Below are 22,288 nucleotides of genomic sequence, written 5' to 3'. Positions count from 1 at the left end.
AACAGCTTGAGTTAGCCAGTTGTATCCATAGAGAAAGCTAATATTCAGCTTATAAAACAATCAACTTTTGATTTCTAACCACAATTTCTCTTGGCGGAAGTTAGTCAAAGGATAAAATGACATTTGTCATAAATTTTTAAGTACAATAATTAGCGGAAAAGTTAAAAGTTTGATAACGCTTCATTCAGAACCTCGCATTTAGTGGAATAAATTAGTGGTTTCAATTACACTTTATACTTTTTAGTTTACGATCATTCAAAATGTCTAAAAAACACAATTAAAATTAATAGAATATCTTAGCAACAGCTTGTAGTAGTCAATTGTATCCATAGAGAGAGCCTAATATTTAGCTTATAAAACAATCAGCATTTGATTTTTAACCACAATTTATCTTGATTGATGATAATCAAAGGCCAAAATGACATTCCTCGAAAATTTTGAAGTATAATTAGTGGAAAAGTCAAAAGTTTGTTAACTTTTTCTACTAATTGAAAATGTCTACCACTAATTTTGGCGTTCTGAATGCTTACATTGAAATTAAAAGAACAAACTTCTACGCTAATTGAAACCACCAATTTATTCCACTAATTGCCAGGTTCTGAATGAAGCTTAACTTTTACTACTAATTGAAAATATCTACCACTAATTTTGGTATTCTGAATGCTTACATTGAAACTAAAGGAACAAACTTCTACGCTAATTGAAACTACTAATTTATTCCACTAATTGAGATATTTTGAATGAAGCTTTATTATTTTAAGCTAAGGATACTCTAAACACGTTTGCAAACAATTTCAATCAAACCAGAGATTTTAAATCCCGAAAATTAACCTTCAACCAAAATCATTTCCTATTATGCGTCTTCGTCCTTTATCAGCTATATTGAAATCGATTTGAGCTCGATATAATAGATCTTCATGTCGATGTAAGAAACCACTGCCTTTAGAAAATATATTTAGAGTATCTGAGAATTATGCCATTAGGGTGAGGTTTCCAATCATTTTCTATTTTTTGATATATCGAGCTGTTACACAATACTGGTACATTGTGCACGCTTCCGGGCCAAGTTAGAGTTATACAGAGTTATTCAAGGTATTCGTAGACCGAGTATTGTAGATAAATGATTAGATTTTTGGAAATTGTGAATAGTGGAATCGTCGAAGGACTACAATTTAAAACGATTTTCCAATTTGATAAAAATGGTATCTCAAGTCCCAAATAGTTAATTTTTAAATGAAATACCCTATATATTATTATATTTTTAGTTTCTACAATTAAAGTAAAGGTCGACAACATTTTGAGAGCCACCGTATTTGACACAAAATACATTCAAATGCAATCTAAGTTATTTAGGATTATTTTTTGATAATTTAAAATTAATTACTTTAATGTTTTTTTAATTTTTATTAAAAAAACGATTATTCTATTACCCGGCCGAATAGCTGTGGCCATTAAACCAAAATACTACTATATCTATAGACTAATACTAACTGCTACTAACCTACAATTAATTTTGTGTAGTCTGTGGTCTGTTTTTTTTTAAATGTTTTATTCGTTATTCATATTGGGGATTTATTTTTAAATTAATGTTAACCATTAGGCAACCAGTAAACTCACAGAATATGTATTTCTTTTGCATAATCAAAATTGTCACTCTAAATTTTACATAACCAAGTTGTCACTCTAAATCGCTGTCTTCTTTAGACAGATGTCACTTGTCTTGTCATTATTCGAATTCTCAGAATGTTGTCAAGAAAAGTTTCATCTTGAAAATAGATAAAGGAAATAAATTTAGACTGGAATGCCCGTCAAAATTTTGGGTCGCAAAATTGCTTTGGGTCGCGACCGTTGTACGCGATCTGGCGCTGGTTTAGCGATTGCAATCTCTTGTTAAAGTCAGATTTAGGTCAGAATCTTCAAAAATTATAAAATCTTTCAAAATCTAAACCGCTCTCATTGATAAAATCCTGAAAAATGTTTAAAGCGTCCATTTTCAGAGTAATTATTGCTATTATATCTTATGAGTTTAATTTAAGTTTTATTTACTTACTGAAACCCGTGATAAACTGTGAAAAAGCGACATTAAAAACTTAAAAAGCTGTGCTGTAAACTGTGAACTGCAAAAACCATCGTGGATCGTGGCATAACGTCGGTTTCCAATGTTTCATAGGTATTTCATACATGTCCTTATATAAAATAAAGTTTCTTGTATGCAACACACTATATTTTATTTATAAAAATAAAAGAAAATAATAATAAATTTGAGTAAATAATATTTGGCGATATAATTCCGGAAAAAGCCGAACTGCTCCGAAATTTTCAAAAGCTTTGGGTCGCGACCAAAGACCTAGCTAGAAAAAGAATGGACTGTGCCATACTGAAAAATGGTCCTACAGAAGTGGCGTCATCTATTGAGTAGGGCTTGTTTTAAATGGATCGAAGCGCGGGCTTTTTAAATGAGCGTATTTATTGAATTTTACTCTAAAATAATTCCATTTGATTATTAAATATTATTTTTTTACACAAATTCAACAATACTAATAACAAGTATCGTTGTGATGTGTAAAAAATAACATTTAACAGTATAATTTATACAATTATTAAATAAAATTTAAGCCAAACATGTGTAAATATCATTTATTATTTAAAGTTTTTATTTATAAGTCAAATATTTAAACATCATTTATTATAATAAAACAAGACCAACGTAATACGCCCAAAGTTTTGTAAATGGAGTAAATATAAATAGGTACTTAAATGATGGCAAAAATAAAAGACTTACATTAAATTTTTAGGGCCACAAACAAAAGGAATTGTCTAATTAAAACACATACCCATAACAAATTATAGCTTGAAAAACGTTTTGATAATATTATGATTGGCGCTATGACAACGACAATATTTTTTGAGAATTTGACAATAGTATGACAATGGCCGTTGGAAACTACAAAAAAATTCTGATTTAACGCCATCTGGCAATAACTAGTAGCAACTTGTCAACCTAAAAATTAATTGCACTACCACCAAGCGCCTGAGGCTGGAATTATATTATTTGTAATTTCCGTGGAAAAGGTGGAACCGCTTTTGCTATTTCACTTTCCCGCCCCTGCCTAGGTCGCGACCGTTGAGAGAATAGCGCCAAATAGTGTTTACATTGTCCTTATGGGCACTTTCCAATCTAAACTTGTTTCATTTATCTATGGTCAAACTATACTAACAGTTAAAGTATTTCTGGGAAACCCTGTATTCGTATATGATAGATAATTTCTTATCCAGGTCATTTGGAATTAGTAAAATTATTATAGAAGACTACTAATAATAATTACTTCAAAAAAAGTTAGAGCCTCATTTCGGAGTCTCTGAAATAAGACTCCAACAGTGTCAGACAGATAAAACACCGACGAATTCCACAATCATTAATTTTAAGTCCAGACATATGAGCCGGATTCTTGTCATTAGGGGATATCGAACGTTTTTTTTTGTTCCTTTATTCCAAACAAAAAATCTCTGCTTTCGTTATTTTTTTCATTTTCCTTTCGGAAGTAATTCGTAGTCCAGTTGTAACTGATTTTATTTTATTCGCATAACGGAAAAATATTCTCAGCATGTGCTTTTATAAAAAGTACTATGGGGACGTTGTTCAGTAAATCCGCATTGTGTTGTGGAACAAATAACTCATTCAAATTTAAGGTGCATTGGTCTGTATATGTTGTGTATTTTTCTGCTTTATTTTTTGTTCTTTTTCAGGATATTATTATCATTCTCTATTGGTTTTGGTTTAGTATTTTCAAAACATATTATACAAAGTATTTCCTATATATAAAGAAGGTCATATATTTAATAAAAATTGATTTGTTATGAATTGTGTATCTACGTAAATTTGTTAAGCGAAACCAATTAAACTTTTAGTTACATAATCGAGGGGTGGCGATTTGTAAATTCATTGTTGACAACATGGACATATTCGGCGTTAGACTGACTACCTGTAATTTAAATTTCCCTCTGGGGATTCAGGTGGTAGCTCTGTTACGAGTTATGAGTTTTTGGTTTAAATGAATTGTGCTGTGATACTTTAAGCTTAAAAATGTTAACTAGCAGACCTTGCACATAACATTGTTCTTTTTAGAGCCTCTTTTAGTGCGACGTGTACAAGATAGCTTAATAGCCGTTGCAAAAAACTCATCGCAATTTTATAAGAATATTTTGAACGCGAAAAAGGTAGTAATGGCCTTTTTGTCCCTTAAGTGCTGTTAAGGAGATCAGTTTTGTTGATGTAAACAATAACTGTTTATATGTTTATACTTAATTTATTTTTGTTTTCTAAAATATTTTGATTAGAAGAAAATATGTAAAAGTGGGCAACGCTGTGCCGTTCAAGCTTAATCACGTGACTAAAAGTTTAATTGGTAGGAACTATACTTGATACAAAGCGATCTCCAATGATTGAAATTGTTTCTAAAACATATACTAAGGATCGATGATAATTTGACAGAAAATTTAGTCAAAAATTAAACTCTAATCTTAAAAAAGTATATAGTGTATCAGCTACTGGTAAGCAAAACTATTTTTTTAATTTACAACTGAAGCCTGTCACTGTTACAACAAAAACAATAAAAGTTCATATGTATTTAAAAATGCTTAACTTTCTCTAAAAAGCAGGTAAGACGCAAACTGGTAGTAGAAAACGAAATTATTGAGCAAGCATCACAGTTCAGATACCTAGGAATAGATATGTTGTACTACCATGATCCAGAGAAAGAACTGAGAAGCCAGATAAATAGAGCAATGTCTGAGGCAAATAGTGTGGACAAACCCCTTCATGTGAACAGACAGCAAATCTAAAATTTATAAAAGACCTGCATCCGACCAATAATAACATATGGCATAGAAATGTGAGAGGAAACAAACAATACCAAAAGCATGTTAAGAGTCGCTGAAATGAAGAACCTAAAAACCATAATGGGGAAAACTAGAAGAGACAGAATTAGAACCAAAAATATCAGACAACAATGTGGAATACAGAACGCAGTGGGATGGGGTAAGCAAAGAAAAAGACAATGGTTCGCACACGTAAAACGCATGCCAAGAAACAGGCTACCACGAATAGCTCTTGAAGGGAAATCCATGGGTAAGAGACAGCCGGGAAGACCTCCAAAAAGACGGAAAGACAGCTGGCAGTCCTTCTCCTAAGAACTCCTATAGAGGCAACCTTAAAACTAAGAGATCGACTAGATCTCAAATAAGTAAAAGAAGAAGATGTATTTAAAAATGTTAATAAAATAACAAGGTATAAATCTCTCGAAAGTATGATGAGTTATCCATTTAAACATTGAATAAACTATGAAAATACTAGGATATCAAAAAAACTTGCAAAAGTACAGGAATATAAATAATTTAAGATTATATTTCACTCGGGCATAGATGGAAATCCGATAATTCTCGCTATAAATTTATTTTCGTAATCTCTACAAAGCGAATATATTCGGTAACGGTTAAGTTCAACGTTTTGCCTCAAAAGGGCATCTTCTTCATGGGCACGTTGTTTACCACGTAGCCGGCTATACATCTAGCGATAGGATCGTAAATTACAGGTTTCTTTATTTTGTTGGGTTTGGGCAAGTCATTCCGAACCAACGTATCTCCGAAGGCTAGGGGTGATTTTTCTATGGATGCCGTCGGTCGCGTACTGTGACCTGTCTGAGGCTGTAACAAGTTATTCTGTTAGTACAAATAATATTTTAAACAATTTAAAACGTTACCAAATAATAAAAAAAATATTTAAAAGTAATACCTTGTATATTTGATATTAATTAAACTTTTTGTTACGTAATCCAGGGCGCGATTTTTAAATTCATTGTTGCCAACCATGGACATATTCGACGCCGGTGCTGACTAACTGGAATTTAAATTTCGCACTGGTGATTTAGGTGGTAGCTCTGCTGTAAAAAATGTCAAGTTGCCACATTTATTTATTTATTTCCTGACATTGTCATTCGGTTGCCATTGACACTTTAGTTTTGTAGTACGAGGTTTGATTAAAATAAATAGTGTTGTGATACTAAAACTTAAAAATGTTTACTAGTAGACGGACATTGTTCTTTTAGAATCTCTTTTAGTGCTCATTGAAACATTAATAACTTATAATAATAACTGTTTTATAATAACAAATAATAACTGTTTATATATATATATATATTTATAATGAATTTATTTTTGTTTCCTAAAATATTTTGATTAAAAGAAAATATGTAAAAGTGGGCAACGCTGTGCCGGTCAAGCTTAATGACATGACTAAAAGTTTATTCGATATGAACTATAATTAATTTTATATATCGAGAAACTATGGTTACAACTCGTCGAATTTCACACTGCTTTATGTCAGTTTAATAATATATTTTAATAGTTTTGTGCTTAGGCGTAAAAGTGCTTTACTTTTATGCCTAGGCGTTAAAATGACTTTTTTGTATTGTCAATCACGTCGCAAAAATTAATACGTTTGTGACGTTTAAAAAATAACATATATTGTTCTATTAGTAGTAAATATGATACTATTTGTGGCGAGTCCGCCAATGCACGCCAGGCACGAAAAGGCATTTTAGGCTGAATACAACGTTCTATTTTTTCAAACATTTACAAATAATTTTTTAAACAATTTCAATCTTTGCAAATAAAATAAAAAGATGTAAATGTAAGTAATTAGTAATAAAAAATACACCTTTTTTCAAACGTTACAAAAGTATTAGTTTTTGCGAAGTGATTGACAATATAAAAAAGTAATTTTAACGCCCAGGCATAAAAATAAAGCACTTTTACGCCTCAGCATAAAGGTACGAAAATACAAAGCGAAAATATATTATTAAACTGACATAAAGTGTCAAATTTATGAGCGTAACCATTGTTTCTCGATTCACCCTGTATGAGTCTTAAATAGGTGCAAATATTTTCAGGATTGGTATATCTCTTGTACAATTACAACACCAAGACAATATTCGATATTCGTTTGTTTTCAGTAGTTGTACTCTAATATGTTAGGTGTAGTTTTAAAAAAGCTGGGAGCACATAGAATAACTTAAACTAAAAAAATGTTTTTTTTTTATAAAATGGTTGGACATAGAACGTCAAAGACGACGTCTTTGGACATAGTTTGCAGGCCCTAGACACTCAATAGTAATTTTATGGGACTACAAATTTAGTTTCTTCCGCATCGCCAGACGGCGCAAAAGATATGAAAGTACAAGTTTCTAATTTATATACGAAGATGACATGACAGCTTCTATATTTACTATCATCTATGGTCTAGTTTTGATCTAGTTGTCGAGATGTTGGTGATCCGTCAAATTATTTTTAAATCATTTTTAAATAATTATTAATTCAGATATTCCTGATTAGCCGGAAAGGTCGGTGATTTGTGTTTATAGTTTGTGTTTTTATTAGTTTGTGCATTTTGATATTTACGGTCGATCACCATTTTCGTGTTAGATACTAAACTTTTTTATTAAAGACATTTTTTTAAACATCTTAGGAATAATATATTTATGAAGAAAATAAAAAAATATTTAATCATAAATAAGTAAGTACATAGTTGGTAAAATAGTATTTTTAGTAACAGTAAATTAGTAGTCTATAATATTTTTACTATATTATAATTTATTTCTTAAATCAAAAAAAAATAGGCGCTATGTGCTCTATTGTTGGTGTTTAAAATGTACCTATGTATTCATAATGTTATTTTTAGTTTTGAATATGTTACACTTCTAATGATTTAATAAAACATAAGATATAGTAAACAAGTCTATATTTTTTTATATCTCACAAGGAATAATTTTGTGCTTTAATAACGTTACCGTTTTAGTTAGCGTTAATAAATAACGGAACGCTAAAATTCTGTCATGCCAAAACTCTCCATTAGTTTCTTCCGGATCACCAGGTGGCTCTAAATGAAGGACTTATTTGTTTTATATATATAGGACATATAAATGTGTCCAATCTATCTCTAGTACGTGACATTAGTCTATGATAGTTTGGACGAACGTCATTTTTGGACATAGAACGTCAAAAATCAACAAGCTTATGCCTGGACATAGCACTTTTGAGGTCGCGAGTTCATACACTGCCGAACATAGTACTTATGCGCACCAGATAAACCGAATTGCAGGGACATTGCCCTTTTTGTTTTACCATATTTACACACGTCCTATTTATAAAAAGGACCTAGACTCTGCTTTTGGCAAGAATTCTAATGGTGCAAAAATCTTAATTTTGTGTAATGTGGACATAGCATATCTGTGCTTTTAAGTATCGATATTTTCTCTTTACCATTTTTCAAATAAGTCCAAAATAACCGAGTTATTTAAGTTTGAAAATTAAAAAAAAATATTTTTGGAAAAACAATTTACAGCCACCGGTTTTTTCCTGTGTTTGCATCCCTTTTAGTGCCGTAACCATAGATTAAAGCTGTAACTAGGATAATATCAGAGCTTAAGAAATTATACCGTGGAAAATTTGCGGTGAACAGGCAGTTCTAAAAAGTTTTCGAAAAATATACAGGGAAATTTAAAAGAAAATGCATGATGTTCAACATCTTTTTTTACGAAAAAACCTCATAGACGTGTTCCTGGGGTCGAAATATACCACCCCTGAAAATACTTGCACTTATTTAAGACTCACCCTGTATAATTACTTACAAGGTATTACTTTTAGCCACAAAAATATAATGTTTACTCCTAATAAAACAATATACTATTTTCTCGTTAAGCTAATAATAAAAAAATAGTTATTTTTTATACAAGACGATAAAATGGTATTTTATCGTCGACCGAAAAGATTAATTCACGAGCGATGAAATCGCCAGTGAATTAATTTCGGATCGTCGTGTATAAAACAATATTTTTTTTCATAGCGAGTTACGTTCTAAAAAATATTCAGAAATTATTATTTCAAGGAATTTATTACGAGTAGAAAAAATATTGTGCTGGGTTGGCGTTGGTTTCTATGTAATTTGACAAATAAATAAAGCTGTCTCTTTAGCTGTCAGTTTTGAGTCAATATTTTTTAATTCTCTTTCGTGTTGATTGCTGATTGAATTGGAGCCAGAAATGGCTCAAAACGAAATAAGTAAATTACCAACAGATATTCAGGCTGAGGCGACAAACGCCATATCCAAACTACTTCCATTTAAATCCCGAATAACTTATGAAAAGGAATACAAAATTTTTCAAAAATGGAAGCAATTAAAAAACGTGCGTGAAGAAATAAAGTTTTTACCTCGCTGTTAAAGTATCATTTAATCTACCCTTGCGGTTAAAGTACTATTTTATCTACGATTTTTGATAGATATAAGGCAATTTTAACAGTTTCTATGGAAAACGGTTACTTGTAAACACAATCCGAGGACATACTTTAAAGTTGAAAGATAATTTATAATAAGAATCTCAAAACTGAATTTTACCCTACTAGATTGCTTCTCCGTTATCTTTGTTGTAGTGGTAGTTTGCAGCGATCTCCTAAAACTGACACCCGCCACTGCGGAAGTAGCCGGTCGGTTCATTGGCGTGCTCAGCCTCTCCGATTTACTTCTCTGCTGTTTTCGTTCGGTGGCCGTCTTGGCCCTGGAGACTTCCCTAAATCGACACAGAGTAATTTAATTCCAAATGAAATAGGCAAAGGAGAGCGTCGGCCTTTTCTTACGGTTTTTCCGGTTTGTTTCCTTTGGACACCTTCCGCAAAACGTTTAGGGCATTCGTCAGACACTTGTCCCTTCCATATAATTTTTCGGGGTCCTGATTCGGTCGTCCGTCCATGGTTTTGGCCACTTTGGTCGTTATGGGCGACACGGTGGAGGGTCGGGACGCGGTAGGCGATATTGAAGCTAGAAGATAAATTATGTTTAAAGGTAGATACTACTGAAATATTGAGAGACTGAAGATAGAGTATCATATATCCGATTTCCAATGATACGATGTTAAAGGTAGGTTCAAATGCACACCTGAATATCGCAAAATAAAACCGTCTTTTATTTACAATAATAGCGAAATTTGCAAAGAATTCTAGTGGAGTGCCCAGAGACCTCAAAAAAATATAGACCAAAAAAATTAGACCTCGGAATTCAATTACTGTTAATGTATTAATGTGAAACCTTCTGTACTGTGTTTTATAGATAAAATACTAAAATGTTTACTCATTTTTCTTTCGTTGCTTTTCATTTTTTATTTTAGTAATTTTGGTAAATTAAGTAATTTATTAATTATTTCCTTCTTAATATTTTGATTTTTTTAATTATTTTTCTAAGTAAATTTATTAAAATAAATAAATATAATGCATAAGCTAAACCTATTCTGCTTATATCATTGAAATTTTGATTGAAATCGAATTGTACAGGGTGGCGCGTCATATACGACGCGGTTTTTACAAGGAGAACAAAAGTTTGTATTGAACTGAAATTTTGTGAGCTTATGTACATTATTATATATTATTATGTACAGTTCTACAGGGTGTCCCCAAAAAAGTGCACATCAAAGTTATGTTTTTTGTAATGGAACACCCTAGACATTAATTGATTTATTGATTCTAGTAAAAATTAAAGGTTTGTTTCGTTAGAAAAGTATATGACTAAAATGTATAGTTTTTGAAATACATCTATTTTAAAGGTTAATAATATATTTTATTTTAATGGGCCGATTTTGATGATTTTTTAAGCAGTGTGTTGCCAAATTATTTGACTTTTTAGTATTTGTTTCTAAATTAAAAATGAAACTCCCCATCTGTTAATTATACGGAGGAAAGTTTGAAACACCCTACGAAATATGCTAAAACGACAAGAAATTTAAAAATCATTTTGTCATCTAGATACATACTTTCTCAAGGGTTTGCTTTTTGGTTCATCTCATTAGCTTTATTTTGTGGGAAATATTCGGTTTTAAAGGAGCCACTAACATTTTTTCGTAATTTTTACATTAAAACCATGTCTTTGCTTTTGGGCGTAGTCAACACATCTAGTAAGTTCTGCTCCCGAAGCCGGCCTTCTTGACATAAGATTTGCTCCATTTAATCTTCTTCTTGTAGTCCGTTAGTTAATATATACGGTCCTTAAGTACAATTCATTATCAATTTGAAAAGCTGACAAACGGCGATTTCTTAGCGATAACCTTACAAGTCGATCGTCTCAATTAGAAGTTCTCATACGAAGGTTCCTGGATGTCTAGATTGACGTCCTTATGGACGTGGTCATAATTCAAAAACCATTTAGTATACTCTATGGTATTAAGGTATTTTTGGAACCGGAATTTTATAGCAAATTCCGTGAATGAATAAATAAATGATATATATTTAACTCATCCTGTATACCTATAAAAATATTTTTGAAATATGAACTACCATTAAACATATATTTTGTAAAAGGTTTGGAGTGAAAATCTCAAATAGGAATCCTGATACAGAGCTTTTCCGGAATACGTAGCCATCTTGAGCGTATGTATGCATTTGTATGTGTCTTTATTTAAACACTAATATATCTTATTAAAAATCACTATATATCTTATTAAAAATACAATGCAAAAAGTTTTATAAAATTTCGTTGACAGTAAATGAATTCCGAGATTTGTATCCCATAAGGGGCTTAAAGCACTCCACCTAACTAACAACAAAAATAAAGTACATAGAACAATTTTAATTTACTTTATTCTTTGAATAAGAAGACTAAGGAAGGAGCATATCAAAAATCTTAAGTACACCGCGATGGGCCTCAAATATGGCCGACTTAAATTCCGGTTTATCAGTGTCTAATTTTATTTAAAAAATGTAAAACTATGACGTAGGGTAGACGTGGGGTAGACTCAATAATTTGTTGTTTTATTTTACGTAGTGAATAAATGTTGGTAGTTATTAAAATTGTTATAAAAATATGTAATTCTAATAAAAATAGATAAGTTATAATAAGTATTTATTAACACAAACATCCGATACGCTACTGAAGCAGGTAAGTCAAATTAACGTATCTAAATTCTTTGACATCTAATCTTTGACAAGTAATAAATAAATGCTAAAATGCAAGAAAAATATATAATTTAGTTAATTTACTTACTAGCGAAAAGTTGTTCCATTATGTCACTCAATTTTTGTCGAGATCTACCGCACGCTACACAACCAACTATTTTAGAATCTTTTTCGATAAATCGCGATAGTGTCACTGTTAATTTAAGTTCTGCTACAATTTCCATCTAGATTTACTACCTCGAAACAACTATCAGTAGTAGAATAAATAACAAATAACATAAAATAAGCTCCGTAAAGACTGACAAATCCACAAAATTTCAAATCAAATTCAAATGTGTCAAATGAATCGTCAAACAGAACTGTCAAGGATCCCCACCCTAGAGTGCTTTTATGGTGCTTTTTCCGGCCACCATGCATGAATACATGGATAGCATTATGCTCCTTCCTTAGTCTTCTTATTCAAAGACTTTATTAGATTTATATTACTTGCATATTTACTCATTATCTGTTAGAAGTATCATTGAACGAGTTAAGCTTGATTTTCATGCATCCGTTGTCCGACGATACGTTGATACGACATTAATTTTATTGGTAGAATTTAAAGACTTTGATTGGTTAAAAAATAACGCAGTTTTTAAATGTATTGCATTTTCATGCCTCCGTTTGTCGGATATACTTTGGTGTTATTTTATATTTTCGTTCCCATAACGATTTTGCTATTTTACTTATATTTTTATTAAGGTTAGATTAAATTTGTCAAAAAGTGTCAAAACGTCCATTATCGTATGAACGGGTCCGTTGACGGGCTGAAGTAAAATATTTACGGATGAAAAGTGGCGCGAAAACGCTATGACCAATCAGAGCACCGTCGGACCAACGTACCAACTTATAACGCATGAAAATGAAGCTTTATTCTACGTAAAATATCTGCTGTCTGATTGGTCATAATATTATTATTATGACCAATTATATATATCGTAGGTTATGCAAAATATATCTTGACATTTTGTATTGGCTTTCTAGAATTTTATAATTTCGATGTACAATTCTCAACTTCAATAATTTCGTGGAGTCACCTCGATAACGGCTGCTATTCATTAAAATAAGCAAAAAACGACTTACCTAATATTTAAAAAGAAATAGTTATTGTCAATTATTTATTTATTTAAATGTCAAATCTGGTAGATAGCGCATAAGAACAGCTTCTGTTTAACTATATAATCTTTAAGCTAATTCAAACCAAAAACTGGTTCAAAAGAAAATATTTTTCACAATATATACAACTATGACTGTAATTTTATATTATAAAAATAAAATTTTATTAAAGAATATCTTACCTGAGTAGGCTTTTCGTCGTAAAGTCGGTGACTTTAACGTCCTATAATCAACAAATTGTTCCCTGTTTACTATCGATTGTACAGTTTTTGGTCTTGGTTTTACCGCTGACGACTGCCCAGCTACTTCATCTCTTTTACCTTCAAAAATCAAAACACACTTTTTAAAGTACAGTAAACATAATTAAATAACGGAATTACTCAGGGGAATTCCAATTAAATTGGTATTGCTAGTCTTCATAATCCTTGACGATTTCTGCGTAAGCCTCGTCAGAGAAATACGCAAGGTCCTTGGCGCTTCTTTATTGTACACATCCGCTTTGTCGTTAACATTTTCCACATTTAACACTGGCAACGTTCTGGATATGCCGTCACCACCTAATCTACATCGAGATGGGGGATTTTATCATGCCGAAACAAGTCTACATTGCTTACCGACTGAGAGAATACATGTGCGCTAGGATATTATAAATTCCTCCCACTTTGTTAAAGGGTTCGTTTTTGATGAGAACTATTACTTCCTCGGGAGGTAACTTCACCATACAACAAATGTCAGATATAATTCTCGCTTGGTCTTTCGTTTCTAGGGTTTTTATTGGATTTGTTCTTAAATAAAAAAAAACAGTAATATTAGAGGAGTAAAAAAACAAGACTAACTAAATAAAAGATAAGAAGTAAAAGAGATATAACTTTACTGAAAGTATTTATGGCAACTTTGAAAAAATTGTTTAACAAATTAAATTAACAACAAAGTAAAAATTAAGCTTGATTTTCATGCGTCCGTTATCCGTTGATATGATGGTCCGACGACGGCACACAGTAGAACGATCGTATGTTTGATGCTGGACATAACACTTAAAATCGTATTTAAACTTTTAATACAAATTTCTTCAAATACATATTTAGAAGGCCATAATTTAATCAACTAAAATCAAATTTTATTGAAAAATTCACCCAAAGCTATATATTCTGGTATAAAATATATGCGTCTCTTGTTAAAGATATTTAATATATGGGAGGTTTATAGAGAAAATTATGGATTAAATAAATGACTTAATTCATGTGCCCCATACAAAAGTGTTAGCGAATAATTTAAAAGAAATTTTGAAACACTTGGGTGTTTATTTAACTCTATTCTCCGTGAAAATATACATTTTTAAGGGAAATTTATTAATAAGCATCTATCTTTCGTAATTATCAAAAAGTCCCACCGAGTCCCGATTATTTGTTGGTGGGTACAACTTCTCTATCTTATGCTAAACTTATAAATACAAAGTTTTATAGCAGCCGCTTGCAGCAAAGATGGCTATGGAAAATTTTGTTTAAAATTTAATTTGTTGGGATACACTATACAATAATTAAGGAATAATTGTTATTGAATACATGTTGGTATTAAAGAACTGGACAAATCGCAAGGTCATAATTCATATAGAATAAAAATATGATAAAAAGTTCATTAAGTTTTGGAATAAGTATGAAATTATGCAGTTAAATTTGTAAGAGTCAATTTAATACGGAAATTCAAATAAAATATATATTCTGGAAAAACACCCCTGCGCTATTCAGTAAGTTATCTATAATAAAGTTATGACTATTTTTAACAAATTTGGAGATTTTAGAACAGATTTATTCAAAAAAATCTCTTAAGTTAGAAATTTTGCATAATTGCTGAATGTCCAGCAAATTGCATTGCATCGATCCACTGTGCGGCGTTCTGATTATTCATAGCGTTTTCGTGCCACTTTCCACTTTTCATCCGTAATTTTTTTACTCCAGCCCGTCAACTGAGAAATATTGTACGATAACGGACGTTTTGACACTTTTTTGACAAATTTAATCTAACCTTCAAAAATAATATTATAATAGTACAAGAGTACACCGTCGGCGCCGGCGTCGGGAAAACGAGAATTTTAAGAAATCTGGTCTTTAATATATCTTTTGCTATGCTCTCCTAGCCAAAGTGCGGGCCGTCTCGCTGCCGGTAGATTACTGCAGTTCACTACTGCGCATCACATCTGTACAAGGTATCCCCCGTGTGTTTTATTTCTCGTTTATGAGTAGAAATACAATGATGCGATTTTCACATTACTTTGCTACTTTTTTATGAAATTAAATATGCTACACATAGGTTTCCCTAGCCTCTTAATTCCTGAAATACAGGGCGGATTTGTGATGCGCAGTAGTGAATAGATGTTGAAAAGAAATTGATGCGTAGTAGTGAACGCAACGTCTACCGGCAGCCTGCATAGCAAAATATATATTAAAAAAACAACTTTCTTAAAATTCTCTCTGCAAAACGTTGCTAGCTCTTCTCGTCTAGCTAGACTGTAAGTAACAATAGCGAAATTGTTATGGAAATGAAAATATAAAATGACGCAGGCATGAAAATGCAATAAATTTAAAAACTGCGTTATTTTCTAACCAATCAAAGTCTTTAAATTCAACCAATAAAATTAATATCGTATTGTCGGACAATGGATGCATGAAAATCAAGCTTTACTCGTTGGTGCTTGATACTGAGAAAGATAACGAATCCATATGTACAATGGACATCAGAAAAGGTTGAGCAAATACTAAAAAAATATCACATTAAATCTGTGCTGTAAGAAAAAAAGATCAGATGCATCAAAACAAGAAGAAAATACATCTGTCAGGTACCCTGTGAATGCTGTGAGTCGTATAATAATTTGAAGGAACACAACCTGACTAACAAAAATGTACGATATAACAAACATAGATAACATAGAGAAATATGAAACGATGTGTGCTCCAAGAAGCACAACATAAAATGGTTAAAAGTCCTGGTGTCCTCAAGAAATTTCAAATTGAAAATGCATAAGTATATTCAATATCAATTAAACTTTTAGTTGCGTAATCAAGGTCACGATTTTTAAATTCATTGTTGCCAACTATGAACATATTAGGCGCCCGGCTGACAAACTGGAATCTAAATTATCCGCTGAGGATTCAGGTGGTAGCTCTGCTCATAGATAAATGAAACAAGTTTAGATTGGAAAGTGCTCATAAGGACAATGTAAACACTATTTGGCGCTATTCTTGCAACGGTCGCGACCCAAAACTTTTGAAAATTTCGGAGCGGTTCGGCTTTTTCCGGAATTATATCGCCAAATATTGTTTATTCAAATTTATTATTATTTTCGTTTAATTTTATAAATAAAATACAGTGTGTTGCATACAAGAAACTTTATTTTATATAATGACGCATGTATGAAATACCTATGAAACATTGGAAACCGACGTTATACCATGATCCACGATGGTTTTTGCATGGTTTTTGCAGTTCACAGTTCACAGCACAGCTTTTTAAGTTATTAATGTCACTTTTTCACAATTATCACCGATAGGAGTAAATAAAACTTGAATTAAACTCACAAAATAGCAATAATTACTTTGAAAATGGACGCTATAAACACTTTTCGGAATTTCTTTAATGAGAGCGGTTTAGATTTTGAAAGATTATTATGATTTTTGAAGATTCTGACTTTGACAAGAGAAAATTATTTCTGTTTTTGTTTGCCGTTGTTCTTAGCCACCGCTATAGCAGCGCCAGATTGCATATAACGGTGGCGACCCAAAATAATTTCGCGATCCAAAATTTTTACGGGCTTTCCAATCTAAACTTGTTGCATTTATCTATGGCTCTGCTGTAAAAAATGTCAAGTTGCCACACTTATTTATTTATTTCCTAACACTGTCATTCGTTTTGACATTTTAGTTTTATATTATGAGTTTTTAGTTTAAATAAATAGTGTTGTGATACTTTAAGCTTAAAAATGTTTAATAACAGACCTTGCAGTCGAACATTGTTCTTTTTACAACCTCTTTTAGTGCGACGTGTACAAGATAACTTACTAGCCATTACAAAAAAACTCATCGCAACCTTATTAGAATATTTGGAACGGGAAAGTGGCAGTAATGGCCCTTTATGTCTCTTAAGTGCTGTTAAGGAGGTGAGTTTTTTTGATGTAAATAATAACTGTTTATATATTTATAATTAATTTACTTAATATTTAGATTAGAAGAAAATCACGTGACTAACTGTCAAAAGTTCTTTGATAATTACTTTATTATCCTTCTGCCTCTTTCTGTCATCCACGGATGCACCACCAGCTCCTTTATCCCTATTCTCTTTTTAGTATCAGCCACCAGCATCCTGTTCATCATAGCTCTAAACTCCAATGAAAACAGACTCAGAGCTCGACGATGACTCGATCCCAATCCTCTGCTTATTTGAGCCACGAGTTTCTTCCTTCGTTCTTGAGAAGATACTTGGTCGGACCGATTACTAACAAAAGGCAACTGTCCAATAACCTAGAATAAATACTTTGTAAATAATATTAATTAATAGCAAGGTCTTGATACTTTCATGAATCTTAAAAAAAATTATTTATTTCTAAGTGAAACTGAAATTAAAATGTGCTGTGTTTTTTTTTTATTACAAACCTCTTAGATATATAGGGTGAGTCTTGAATGTAGAATGTTTAGGAGGGGAGTCAATCACCGCGATCTTATAGATCTCTATTGTGTGTTCCCCTTTCTTGAGTTATAACAAGTTATAACTCATCATACAGTCTCAGGGCTTTAACAAAAGCCAGTATCTGAGACGGCTCCACAGAGGCCAGCTCTCCATCCTCGACATCCCAAAGTACCAAAATTCATGGCACGTCGAAATGGTCTTCGTCTCGGCGCACTCAGTGATAAGGTGTTCTGGTGTTTTCCCATTTTCCCCACAGAATCTGCATTCGCCGTTGTTTCTCAGCTTCAGCCTACTGAAGTGTTCGTTGAGGAGACAGTGTGACTGTTAGAAACCCCGTGACAATCCGAAGATTGTTTTTACTTTAATCAAGAAAAACTTTTGATTTTTCTCGGTCGTAAGTTCCGAGGAACTTTTTCGAGTGTCTTAGACCGTTGGAGGACACCCATTCCAAGTTACGGATGTAGTCTTCCAGATTCTTCAGTTCCGCTTTCAGTTGATTCCCGATGGAAAACAGAACGGTTCTGGTCCAGTTAGTGGAGTGTTCCCTCCTTTCCTAGCTAGATCATTTGCGTTTTCATTGCCTTCTATCCCTTGGTGAGCAGACACCCAGAGTAGAAGGACTTTATTTTCTTTGCCTAATTTGTTGAGCTTCTCTAGGCATTCTTTGACCAACTCCGAATTGATGGTTACTGAGTTGATCGCGTTAAGTGCTGCTTTACTATCGGATAGGATGGCAATTTCTTGTTTTCGATAGTTCCTATCTAAGATAAATTGTACGCATCTTTCGATAGCGTAAATTTATGCCTGAAGGATACTGGGATAGGTGCCCATTGGTTCGGAGGATTTAGTTTTCGGCCCAAATATATCCCTGTCCCTGCTTTGGTTTTGGAAGCATCAGTATACCACGTTACGGTATGGTCTTTTATATGCTAAGTAAGGCGTTTCTTTCTTCCAATACTTTTTATTACTCCATACTACAGTGAGGTGTTTCTCAAAGTTGTAAATTCTTGGTATGTCATCCACTGGGAGTTGGAGAAGTGGAATTTTCTTTTTGAGGGTGTTCCAAGCCCCTGAAGTGAAAAATCTCCCAGTACTGTTTCCGTCAATGGCCATTCTCTCAGGGTGAGTCTTAAATAAGTTCCAAATACTTTAGGGGTAGTATATTTCGACCCCAGAAACACGTCAATTTTTTTTAGATTTGGAATTTTTTGAAGAAATTTTTACGGTTAAGAAGAAAAGCTTATGGTTTCTTATCAAAGTTAAAAGAAATATACCGGTTGGTGCATCCTTCTGGAATACATAGGAAATCCCACGCAAATTTATTTCCTGACCTTGTCATTCGTTTTGACAATTTAATTTTGTATTACGAGTGCTATTAAGAAGGTCAGTTTTGTTTATGTAAATAATAACTGTTTATATATTTATAATTAATTCATTTTTGTTTTCTAAAATATGAACTATATTTACGACTTTGCTGTAAAACCAAAAGTAAAGCGAAGAATATGGACAGTTCAAAATTTACATGGAATTTCCTGATTTCAACGATAATTCACTACCGGGTATGGTAAGGTATTACCATGCCGTATAGTATGATTCCAAGACTCCACAGGTCGACTTCAGGGCCGTACTTCCTTCCAGTAATAAATAATTCCGGAGCAGCATATTCTGGCGAACCGCAGTGAGTACGCAAAAAATCGTCCGGATGGTACTGATTGCTCAAACCAAAATCCACTATTTTAATTTGAGTTTTTTCCGGATTTAACATCACATTTTCCATTTTTAAATCTCTATGTACTACCTGAAAAATGTAATATATTTGATTTAATTTAATATACAGGGTGAGTCCTAAATAAGTGCAATTATTTTCAAGGTCGGTAGATCATCAATAAAGGAAACATATTTTCTCTTCTCCGTTTTTGAAATAAGAGCAAAATAACCGAGTTATTTTACTTTGAAAATAAAAAATATATTTTTTCCTTAAATTTTGATAAACCCTGGATGTTTTCTGGATTTTCTTTCTTGTAAATTTAAGCTAGTATTCTAGTACTTATGTTGCCACAATATCGAGATACTATGTTTTTTAACTAAAAATAAAAATAAATTGAATAATACCAAATTTTCAATTTTTTTTTCGCGAAAAAACCTCACCTATTTCTGGGTTCGAAATATACCATCTCTAAAAATATTTGCACTTATTTAAGACTGACCCTGTATAATAAAATATTAGCCAAAACAAATTCTAAATTTTAATTAACTGGTAATAATTCGAGCATGTTTATAGTACCTAAAGTACTGTATGATAGAAAAAATCGGCGTTAGAAACTGACTTTCATTTATACTGTATATTAAACTAAATATATGTTGTGGTGTATTCCAACAACCAACATAGACCAGAACTTCACGCCAACACGCTGAAGTGAAATATTCCTCAGCAGTGCCATGCAACCGTAATAATTTATTTAACGGGGCCAAAGCAAATGTTTACTCACGCCCAGGTGGTGCATATGAGCGAGGGCCGACACGAACTGCCTGGCGTAATTCCGCGTCGACGATTCGCTCAATTTTCCATTTTTTTGGGCCTTGATGAAGGTGCAAAGGTCGCCGCCCCCGGCCATCTCCGTCACCAGATAGTAGACGTTGTCGGGCCGTTGCATCGTTTGGTAGAGGGCCGCGATGCAGGGGTGGTTTAGTTTCGCCATCAGCTTGGCCTCTCTGAAAGTAAAAATCATCCACCGATCACTATTTCTTAAATTAAAATGTTAATAATAAACAGTAGATACTAATAGATCAGCCATCATTGGCCATTAGTTTGGCATCAGATTGCAGAAACTACCGGGGAATTTCACTACTGGTAATCGGGAGAAATCCTTGCAACAATTATGTCAAACCGCCTGCACCCACATATAGAAAAAAATCCTTCTAGAATCGCAAACGGGCTTTCGCACCAACCAATAAAACTAAAATTATGTGCACTCCCCCGGAAAATCATAACAGTGCTATAAAAATCGGACAAGAACTATTAGAATTTGTAGCGGAATTCAATTACCTCGGCAGTTTGATTTCGGAAACGGCAAATATCGACTGTGAAATTCAGCACAGAATTCGCAGTGCCTACAATCATAACTTGAGCACAAAAACGAAACTTGAAGTGTACCGAACAATAATAATCCCCACCATTTTATACTGGCGAAACTTGTGTGCCTTACCGCCGGCACACGACCGCATTAAACAAGTTGAAATAGAGACACCTTAGACAACTGTTAAAAATCAAATGGTACCACCATGTTTCAAACGTATCAGTCCTTGAAAAAGCTAGCTGCGAGAGTGCTGAATTCATGATTACTAAATCCCGCTTAAGATGGGCTGGCCACGTATGCAGGATGCAAGAGAACAACCAACAGGATGCAAACCTACCGAAGTCTCTTCTTTACGGTGAGCTTGTAAAAGCTTTGAAAATCGCGATCTCGAAAGTAACGTAACGACTACAACGAGAGCATCAACGCCAACAACGACTGACCAAAGATCGACAGACGAAAACTGGAACCTACGAGCGCTCCAGAAGTGGCGCGACCACTGGCACTGGAGCATACACGTCGCGGTATTAGGTCGTTACCAGTTACATCTCTTCGCGACAAAGAAACAGGCGACGGCGCATAGGAGCGTGACGGCTGGAACGAAACACGTCGCGATCAAAGTCGCGCGTCGCTACGTAGCTTTCGGTTGCTACTTTTTGCGACCCTAGGAGGGCGACTGTTGTTGGAGCCAAACACGTCGCTATGCGGTTACTGCGGTTCGAGTTAACTCCAAGAGCAATTATAAATAATGTATAGTTTCGTCGTTCTTCAGTAACAGGTTCCTGATTCGTTGTGGTGCGCGACACGACATTACAAAAAAAACGCTCCAATCTCGTTACTCGAATACCGATAGACCACTAGTTGATACACACTGCATATTTAAAAATTACAAATTCTACAATTAATGTCTGTAAATATATCATTAATGGTTTAAAAAATTACCTGTAGAGATTCCTAATAACATAATCTTCCTTAATTTCTTTCACATTCATAATCTTAACTGCTACTTTAACGTTTAAAATATTATGAACTGCCTCTTCGACCCTACAATTTTAATCACCAGCCCGGGATTACAGTATGAATAAACAATGCATATCCCTATATTTAGCACAAAACCTACCGAGCAAAGTTTCCTTTCCCCAGTAATCGGCCGGTAAATCGATAGTTTCCTATGATAAGGAGTTTTTTACCGTTCTCTTGTAATGTCATATCTCAATTTTAATATTTTAGAATCTTGCGGCGTTTTAATCTCTCAAGCCCATTATTCTCTGGGGCACATCGAATAATTTCCCAAACGAATGATTCACTATAAAGGGATGATCTCGAACAAAAAGACGTTTTTAGAGTGGAGATGCAGAGACAGGTTGACGTTTTGATTGTTGTCAAAATCA

General features: G+C 33.1%; 2 protein-coding genes across 6 annotated transcripts in view; one reads left to right on the top strand and one right to left on the bottom strand.

The window, feature by feature from the left end:
• LOC115874656 (synaptotagmin-10-like) overlaps positions 1-22,288 on the top strand; it is an 80,586-nt gene that overhangs the window by 13,520 nt on the left and 44,778 nt on the right. The window lies entirely within an intron of this gene.
• Positions 5,436-22,280, bottom strand: LOC115874655 (SNF1-related protein kinase catalytic subunit alpha KIN11-like). Of its 2 annotated transcripts, none has more exons than XM_030889867.1 (11): positions 22,018-22,280; positions 21,840-21,941; positions 20,313-20,535; positions 19,400-19,621; positions 17,410-17,657; positions 13,761-13,931; positions 13,527-13,708; positions 13,329-13,466; positions 9,688-9,868; positions 9,449-9,620; positions 5,436-5,703 (listed from the first exon to the last, which is right to left on the bottom strand). In XM_030889867.1, the coding sequence occupies exons 1-11, from the start codon at positions 22,104-22,106 to the stop codon at positions 5,512-5,514; spliced, it is 1,920 nt and encodes a 639-aa protein (XP_030745727.1). In that variant the 5' UTR covers positions 22,107-22,280; the 3' UTR covers positions 5,436-5,511. The 2 variants fall into 2 exon arrangements, with proteins under 2 accessions (XP_030745727.1, XP_030745729.1); XM_030889869.1 differs by having other exon boundaries at positions 5,468-5,703; positions 9,454-9,620.

Source organism: Sitophilus oryzae, unplaced genomic scaffold, assembly GCF_002938485.1.
Source record: "Sitophilus oryzae breed Bouriz unplaced genomic scaffold, Soryzae_2.0 scaffold_1297_pilon_pilon, whole genome shotgun sequence".
Lineage (NCBI taxonomy): Eukaryota > Metazoa > Arthropoda > Insecta > Coleoptera > Curculionidae > Sitophilus > Sitophilus oryzae.
Note: the sequence above shows the minus strand (reverse complement) of the source record. Positions and strands in the feature narration are given on the sequence as shown.